Source organism: Haliaeetus albicilla, chromosome 9 (assembly GCF_947461875.1).
Source record: "Haliaeetus albicilla chromosome 9, bHalAlb1.1, whole genome shotgun sequence".
Taxonomy (NCBI): domain Eukaryota; kingdom Metazoa; phylum Chordata; class Aves; order Accipitriformes; family Accipitridae; genus Haliaeetus; species Haliaeetus albicilla.
In genome coordinates, this window is record NC_091491.1 from 16862033 (window position 1) to 16871419 (window position 9387).

Consider the following 9387-nt stretch of genomic DNA (forward strand, 5'->3'; position numbering starts at 1 on the left):
TTCTTTGACTATTTAAGCCCTGCTCCATCACAGCTATGGTGGTGTTCCCTTCCTCAACTGTGAACAGGGGTATTTGCTTTAACTTTCTTTCCATTTGTGTACCGGTATTCCTCCCTGTGGTCTAAATAATACTTTTCTTCTACCTGTCCTGGCTGAAGGGCTCCAAGCTCTTCTAGTCCCTGCGTTTACCACAGCTTTGAAGATAAAATGGGTCAGAATGGTATGATTTTGTCCTTAAGACATTTACTCCAGAATTTCTGCTGCCCTGTACTTCAGGTAAATTCCTCCAATTCTGCTTCATGAAGCTGAACGCTTTACATTCACTTAATCAAGCCCTTATGTACAGCTTACACTCCCAATTCATATCCAATGTAAGTACAGTTCCAGCGCTGCAGGAGGAAGCAGTGCTTGCTTATAGCAAGGCTGAATTCAACATCATCTCTTTAATTCCATCAGTGATTTCTCCAGCCCTTCTTGTTTTCTGTCCTTGACTCTCCTCACAAAGCAAATTCTCCACTTTATCTATTCAATGTTCAGCCAATTTCACAGCTTTCTGGCTTCTAGCAATTTTATAATCTCTTACTGTGCTAATCCCAGAACAAACAGGAAGAAAATTTCAGCTCTGATAAACTAACGTCAGGAGAAAGCACAGCACTTCTTTAAGGCAGCACTCTCCCATCTCCATCTGCTTTATTTCTCTTGTTATTTAAGCAGAGAGAAGAAAATTCAGCACACTTGATGTTGGGGTTCAGCAGCACAGAGATTTTTTCCTTAAGACACCTACAGGTAATTAAAGTAACTAAACAGAAATAGCAGGGTTTGAAATCTATAATGCAAACTTTTAAGCAAATGTTTCTCTGCAAAAGGCTCTTCATTTTGAAGCGGAAAGAAAAAAAAAAGCTTGTAATTTTTCAAATGCCAGACTGTGTTTTTAATGCTGGCAGTTAGAAGCACTGTGTTTTGCCAGGTAAACAGAACAAATCTGATATAGAAATAACCAGTACAGAATAAGAACATGGGAAAGCAACAAATTACTTTAGTCACCTTCAGCCATAACCCTGACACACTAACAGTCTGTGCTGCCAGCCCAAGCTACCCTGTATAAACATGGTTCCCTTCTACTAAGGATGTAAGTAACACAGACCTGCCCATCATAACCCTACAGTTCACAAGATGAGCCTTTCCAGTGTAACAGTGAAGTTAGTTACAGTCTTGGCCACGACTAGGGTGGCATTGTATACACAAGGGATTCATAAATGTTGATTGTGCAAATCCAAGTAAACTTAGGGGGAACTGCTCATACCCCAAGATGTTCTTCAGCCCTTTGGGTACAATCTCATGAGCCGTGGCTGAACAGATACACTGCTGCAACGGTCTCACCAGAAGCAATCCTGGTGCAGGAGTATAGTAGGACTCAGGAGTATATAGGACTCAGAATCGAGCCTTTGAAGGCCCACTGCTGGTATTACAGTGCACACCACACACTAAACAAGGCTTGTTCATCTCCACTGCTGGCTACAAACGCAGTGCTATGCATTGACAAAGAGCACTCACATTCCCCACACTATCCAAAACAGCAACCAGTTGTAAATTGTTGTGTGACTGATGTTTTCATTAATTGCAGCAGCTACCCCCACCTACTGCTTTGATGCAGCCCTATAAATTAACAGCGTATGACTCTTAGTGATGTCATGCACTGTATGGCTAAAATGCAAATATACCTGTCACTATTTTTTACTGTTTTGCATAAGACTCCAAGTAACAACATTTAAAAACAAGGAAGTTTATCAATCTCCATCTCTTCCCTTTCCATAAATGTCATCATATTTAAAACAGAGTACAGTTAATGGTTGAATTCTTCTAAGATTTCTGGTGGAAAGTATGTATCCTGCCAGTAACTTTAGAAGAGGATTAATGTGCAGTGGGAACCAAAAGCTTTATTGCAAGAGCCTTTTCATTATCTCTCTTCCTTTGTAAATTGCTCCTAATGCTGAATCAGAAAAGAGAAAAGAAGTTCTTTTTTGCTACAGAAATGTCCAGCAGCAATAGCATATAGAACATCTGTAGTTTCAAAAAAGGAGCAAGTGGTGCTAACCAGTGCAACACCAAGAAGTACTCAGCAGGCCAAGGCTTGTCTGTGACTGCTATGAAGCTTTTAATTTTGAAATCTTGATCATTTGACTTAATTCACTCTCGCTCTTTTAAGCAACAACCCGGCTAAGAAACATTTCACCTTCCCCCATTACCTCCTGCAGCTTGATCTCATCTGGCTGGAGGATGCTGAGGACCCCGCTGCTCCGGATCTCAGGAAGATCCTGCCATAAGTTGAACCTGGAGTTGGAGTTCCTTAGCAAACTGATTTGTGGTGGAGCTTTGCTTTCAGTTGTACTTGTAGGTTCTGCTTCAGATGGGGTTTCCTCGCTGGGTGAACTCTCCTCAGGGTCTGTCTGTGAATCCTGCAGTCGTCTAGTTTCAATCTCCTGGCGTGTGGATTTATCTCGATATTCCTGATACAAGAGTCCTAGGAGGCAACATAATAGGTCTGAGAGGTTACAACTGAACAAAAGAGTAGAAATGTATTGTGGGAAAGGATATTTGTTTTGCATTAGTTCACCTCAGCAGAGGTGAGAGAGATCACTTCCATGCTGAGCAAAAAAGCCAATTATGGCATTCCTATTTCAGTCAGAAGTGGAAACTATAAATGGAAGGCCATTTCTAAATCTAAAGTATTGTTAACAATCTGCTCTCACAAAACATTTAGTAACACAATCAGATGAATCCATGAACAATCAGAAGACATAAAAGAAGCAGTTTGTTATTTAAACCTTGATTTTCTCTGCAATATTATTATGTTACAAGTTATATAGACTGATAGGTATGTGTAAGTGTGTGTCTGGAAAAGTAATACTGCATACATTGAAACTACTTTAAAGGAGCAATTGGATGGCCGTGAAAATCCTTAAGGAAACACTGAGCTGCTGTTAAGGCACTGGACAGGTGAAGCATTGGGACAACAAGCTACAGTTACTAGTTTGTTTTGGTATTGACTTCATGGTTAGCCTTGGACATGTTGCTTAATTTCTTTCTGTTTTCCTTCTCGGTTTCTAAGATGAATGAAGATAAGAAATTAACATTCAAAAGGTACCTGAATGCCACAGCACTAAGGAAAAGGCTCTGAATTCACACCATCTTGCAGCACATCAATCACATGAGGTGTCTTCTGAGTTTCACTTACTAACTTCAGGAGCAGACAAAATTGCACAGAATTTGCCCCCACTCCTGATTTTAAATGACAGCACAAAAAAGGTAGGAATCCTGAAATTCCTTGGCCATCTTTAGAAGATCCTTTGTCTCTCCTAGGGCTTTCTAACTGTCCCATTTCTCTAAGCCATCTACAGGACCCAGAATATTAATTGCTTGAAAATAAAATGTAATTTAGAAGATATGAAAAGACAAGAGAGCATGAGCCTGCTCTGAGTCACTCTCCTCACTCAAACTGAAGGAGCACAATTTACATTATCTCCCTTGGTTTATACTTGAATTGCAAAGTTTAATATGAATTAATAAAGTCCCTGATGTTAAAAAAACACAAACAACCCTACTTTTTTTTTTTGCCTGAATCATTAGGGGTTAAAATCTATCTGGTCACATGCATTCACGATATTTGATCTCAGAAGCAAATTCTATGTGCAATAAGATGAGAGACAACTGGGTCAGGAGTTTGTCTAGGGAGGGCAGAAACGTGGATGTTACTGCCTATTAAATCTCTGGGTCAGTTTTCACAAGGCTCCATACCAATCACTGTTAAAAACTGTATCAGAAATATGCTGGGGAAAAGCACAGGCACAAGGACAGCATTACTGCAGTCTGCAAGTATATCCTGCTATCTGTTCTCCCTGTAAAGATGCTCAACACTGGATTAAAATAGCAATAAGGGTAGCTGTGCCTAGGAAACCATACAGTCTTCTGTCAGCTTCCTACACGATAACTGAAGAGAGGAGACTTCCCCTGAAGTTTTGCATGCTGCTGCTACTTATATAATTTACCTCTGCGTCAGCTAGGCTTATATGACTTTCCTAAGCATTTCCGCCTGTTATTTAGCATCAGTGAGGGTGCTGAGGATGTAGCAGGGTGGAAAGGCTCCTTCAGGAATGGAGCAGAGAGCCTGCTGAATCAGAGCTGCTTTCAGTGGTGCTGATCTGTAAGCTCAGCCTGTGCCTGCAGGCTCTGGTGCGGTAGGGCACTGGGCACTTTCTACCCCACCGAACTGCACTCCAGACAGCAGGACAGGCTGGGAGGTAACACCCTGCAGCAGTATGGGCAGCACTTGACTCAAGGGAAAACATGCTGGGAAACTGAAGTATAATCTATTTTACTCATATTGGAGATAATGATACTTCAGTGTCTGACTGTACAGCCATGTTGTGCTGGTGGGTCTGCCCTGCAAGTCAGAGGCAATTAAGGATATTTTGTGTAAGGGGGATTTAGTGTCCCTTGTGCAGATCTGGAGAGAAGGCCTTTAAAAAAGATCCTCAAGACAAATTTCCCCTTTGCTTTTAAGGAAATAAAATCCAGACAATGAAACTTAATCTTTCTTCCAGGTTCCCCATCTGACCAACCGAACAGGTAAGACCTGCGGAGCCCTCAATGGCAGGCAAAGGCAAATACGGGCATGGGGACATTGATAGACCAAAGGCATCTACCACCAGAACTCGTTCGGAAGTCACAACAAGGTAACTCATTTTAAGGAGGGAGCCGAAGAGAGACTGGCTGAAGCTCTACCACAGACAGCAATATGGGGAGGAAGCAGAAAAGTGATACCAGAAGAAAGACAAAAGACAGGTAGATGTTGAAGCAGAAGAAGCATAGGAAGAAACTAAGAGGGTTGTGCTAGCAAGGAAAAAAGATATACTCACTATCTTGCTGTAAAAGGTCTATCCATATGGTGGTAAAGAGGTTACAATGGGTACAGCAAAAGCTTAGATATGAGAGAGAGAGGGAGAAAAGCCATGCAAAAGCCTACTCTAGATGAAGCAGGAGATGGTCATGGCACAGGATGGGTGGCGTAACAGATGCAAGGTCAGGGAACAAGGTTTTGATGTTGAAAGGAGAGCAATATATCTGGGAACTGACTGAATGTGTAGAAAGAAGCTGAGATTAGTAGTTGAATGTCACTCAGAAGATAACAATGCTTATGTTTAGTAAGTGAACAAGTACAAAATGTCAGAGACCTGTACAAGCTCCATTCATTCCTTTATGTCCCAACTGTCCCTACTGCTGTGATCTGGCTAAAGGTTAACTGTGTGGTCAGAGCACAGGCTTGGTGTCACCTGTTGGCTTAAGTGGTTAAGGCTGATCTTCCCAAGGGGTGTTTACATAGTTTGCATAGTACCTAATAGACTTTCCCCTTTGTGTTTATTCCATTTAATTTTGCTGCCACAGTCTCCCTTCCCAGCTGTCTCAAAAACTGGGAGGGGAATTGAAAAACTAGTTACTAATTGTAGAAAATCCTCACCTTAGAGAGTTCACAGTGCTTTTAAAGTAAACGCTATTACACTGAAAGCTATGTAAAATCTCAGGAGGTCCAGAGATGTTTTCTCTGAAATTCTCTGCTCCAGTTTCAGGCAAAAAGTCCATTAATGCCTCAAAGGCAGGAGGGAGGGAAAGGAGCGAGTGTGTTCCAGCCATTTGAAATGACCTCTCTGTTGAGGATTAGCCTTGCATCTCTGATAGCCAAAACCCTGTCTCCTCCATCAAGGTGCAACAGACCTACTTGCAGTTACACTGATGCATGCAGAGCTATCACACGGCTTCCTTCTGATATACAGCACATAAAAATACATATGAATATAGGTTGCTTTGAAGTCCTGCTGGTTTTAGTATTTTTATTATGCCTCTTAGCAGCACAGTCCCAGTAAACTGACAATATACTGACACATCTGCCTTGGGAGATTAGTACCTACACAGCCAAAAGCAAGTAACAGATCTGGTAACATCCATGCAAATTGTTCACCACTTTCCTCCAGAAGGCCCCGAACTCAGCTGTTTTGTCTGACAGACACTAGCAGGCTGCTGGTTTCACACCAGCCTCTTTCCCCAGCACTGTCCCCGTGGCATCAGGCACTCCAAGAATCAGCCCTGCCTGCCACGACCTGACACCAAACTGCAGCCACTCTCATCTCTCAGAAACAGAGTGAGAATTCTCCTTTTTCCTGCCCGGGAGGTTTGCCTTGCTGCTCATGATAGTTATCTACCCGATTTTCCCATGCAAAGTGCTACAGTTCTGTCCTCTGGATTCAAGTATCTTGCAGTTTCACTTCCTGAAGTTGAACGGAACTGTTTAAAAACGAAGCTTCTACATTCCCATCATAAAACCTGCCTCAGGATGGGGGTTAACTTTGCAGTTACCCAAACCTCTCTGAGGAATGTCACAATTCAGATGTGGGAAACCAAGAAACAAGCTGTGAAGGTCCTCTCCGCATCCCACAAAAAAAAAAAACCAAACAAACAACCAAAAAAAAATCCCCACAAGAGCAAAAGCCTAACAGTCTTCTCCTCCACAGCCACCCAGATAACCTCAACTCTGCCTTTACAAAGAGACCACAAATGGTAAAATAACTTACTCCTCCATTGCAAATGCTACACCAGCGGCTGTTAAAAATACATGCTGACCCCACTACATACAGCTAACATCCAACAGGATAGTTGACCCAATACTTTAATCTTATGCCTTTTTGAGTATGGAAAATCAGATTTCAGCAGAAAGTTGGCTGTAGCCTTAACGATTAACTGCTTTGTAATTACAAGAAGTAATCGTTATTTATGAACAGAGGTAAAGCTGCTCAGCGACACCATTAAATCTCCTGCCAGGCAGCGTGCAAACCTGCTGCCCCTAAAGACAGCAAAAAGCCACCGCTAAGGCCATGGTTACTAGGTTTTACACCAACAGAGAGAGGTTTTCCCAGCGAGGACACTTGGGTTCCCGCAACACAGCCGCCTTACCCCTGCCTGAGGCTCCCTCCGGTCATGTACCGATTGGGTTTAGATCTGGGTTTCGTTCGCTAAATGCTGCTGGTTTGGGGGCTTTAGGGGGGCGGCGGCTCGGCTCGGGCGAGGGGCCCGGCCCGCCGCGGCGGCACCTCTAGGGGCTGCTGTGCTGCCGCGAGTGCGGGGAACGGCAAAAGCGGCGAAGTTGTGGGAGAGCGCGGCCGTCGGACAACGCCAACCCCCCCCCGACCGGATCCCCTCTACGGGGGACGGCTCCTTACCGATGTGCTCGATGAGGTTCCGCCAGGAGTCGGCCGTCATGGGGTGGGCGTGCGGCGGCGCCTCGGCAGTGGCGGCGGCGGGGCTCTCCTCAGCGGCCGCGGGGGGCTCCCTGTAGGGGGGGGCAGAGGCACCCTCAGCCGCGGCGGCTGGACGCGCCCCTCCGCCCGCGGCCCCTCGCACCCCTCCCCAGTATCCACCACCCCCCCCGCTCACCTGCCGGGCTGTCCCGCCGACCCGTCCTGGTCAAGGGCGCAGGCGGCGCTGAGTGCCGCGGCCAGCAGCTCCATGGCCGGCGGCGGCAAGCGGCTGCCGAGCAGCTCCGGCGGCAGCGGCGGCGGCGCGGGGCTGGGGGAGCCCGGGCGGTTGCCACGGTAACGGGGGTAGGAAGGCAGAAGCCTGCGCGGGAGGGAGAGGGGAGATGCGGCCGCCCCCGGGGCGCCCCCGCAGCCCCTCGAGACCCTCTGAGCCCCCAAGCCCCCTCAGAGCCTCTCCTCAACGATGCCCCCCCCCGCGTCCCCATGGGTTCTCCCCCCCAAATCTCTGGAGAGTCCCCTCAGAGCCTCCCCTCAGACCCCCTGTCAGGCGTCACCAGGGGCTCTCCACCCAAATCCCCCTCAGAGCCTTCCCAAACCTCCCCAGAACTCCCTCGGGCTCTCCCCCCCAAATCCCCACAGAGCCCCCCCTCAGGGATCCCCACAGATTCTCCCCACAGAGACCCCTCAAAATCCCCTCAGAACCTTCCCTCGGGCCCCCATAAGCTCCTCAGAGCTCCCTAGCCCCTCGCAGCCCCTCTCTGTGTTCCCAGATCTCCTCTGAGGCCCCACAGAGCTCTACCGAATCCTCGCGGAGCCCCCTCAGTCTTCCCCAAATCCCTTCCGAGACCCCTCAGAGCCTGTTAAGAGTTCCCCAACCCCGCTCCCTCAGAGCCCCCTGCAGCCCCTTTGGAGTCCCCCAGACTCAGCCCTCAGGGCTCCCACACGACCCCTGAGTCCCCCCGCAGCCCCTCAGAGCCCCCCACAGACCCTCGCAGAGCCTCCAAAATCCTTTCTGAGCCCTCACAGACCCCTCAGATTCCCCCCACCTCACAACCTCCCCTCTCAGAGTCTCCGACCCCCTGCAGCCCCCCACCCTGTGCCTGGCACCCCTGCCCACAGAGACCTCCTCAGCCCCCCAGCTCCCCTCCAGCACTCCAACACAGGTCACTCCTCTACCGGGAGGCTGACTCCCTCCTCCCCAAGGGCCCCCCCAAAAGGCAGCAATCCCTGCCCCAGGGACCCCCCACCTTCACAGGCCCCCCTACCTCCATCCCCCCTGCTCTCCTGCAGAAAGGCTCCTTCCCTAGATGCAGGGAAGCCCCTTCTCCATCCCCTCCCTCCCTCCCCAGCAAGGCACCCTCCCCCAGCAAGCACCCCCCACAACCCCATCCCACCCCATGCACCAGCCCGGGCCCCAGCTCCTCTCCTCCATGCACAGCCACCCCACAGCGGGAAGGGGGTCCTGCCCTGGCACTGACCTCTCCTCCCTCAGACCCAGGGCATAGCGCTGCCCCCCATCCCCTGCACCTCTCTGCCTATGTGTGGCTGGCGCGGGCTTTGAGGGAGAAAAAGGGGTGGGAGGGGGGGGGTGTCTCCTGAGCTGCTTCCAGATCTGGTGCATATGGTGCATTTCTTCTCTGGGAATGAAACCCTGAGATGGAGGACTGTAACTGGGAAACTCAGCCTAATCCCTCCTGCCGGGCACTGCACCCTTGATTACCCCAAAGGATTGACTGCTATCCTCTTCTCCTCCGGCAGGGCTTTGCACCCAGGTCATTTCCCCTGTCTCCCCCTCCTTAGCGTCGCTACTTCCATAAGGATATATGTCTCATTTAGGCAGTAAGTATCTCAGTACTCAATGATCTATATCTGTCTTCGTTCAGGTAATTGTTTTTCTGCCTCAGGGATAAATCCTCTTGAGCTCCAGAGTACAGTTACACCCTCGGATCCGTTTGAGTGCTTGCAGGCAGGCTGGGTGCAGCTCTTCCCTACACGTTAGTAACCCTCAGCAAAAAAAACGTCATCTGCACCACATTGCAATTGAGGAGTTAACAGTAGAAAATGCTCAGCTATTCCTCATGTT

The 9387-nt window shown here is 48.1% G+C and overlaps 1 protein-coding gene across 5 annotated transcripts in view; it reads right to left on the bottom strand.

Annotated features, from left to right (window-relative positions):
- Positions 1–9387, bottom strand: part of NGEF (neuronal guanine nucleotide exchange factor) — a 50357-nt gene that overhangs the window by 18017 nt on the left and 22953 nt on the right. For 2 of the 5 annotated variants that reach the window (XM_069791892.1, XM_069791894.1), the window contains 3 exons: positions 7483–7665; positions 7269–7378; positions 2247–2521 (listed from right to left, as the gene is read on the bottom strand). In XM_069791892.1, coding sequence (XP_069647993.1) covers positions 2247–2521; positions 7269–7378; positions 7483–7665 — 568 coding nt within the window. Of the gene's footprint in view, positions 1–2246; positions 2522–7268; positions 7379–7482; positions 7666–8569; positions 8591–8782; positions 9281–9387 lie in introns of those variants that run through there. The other 3 variants (XM_069791895.1, XM_069791893.1, XM_069791896.1) reach the window with 3 other exon arrangements.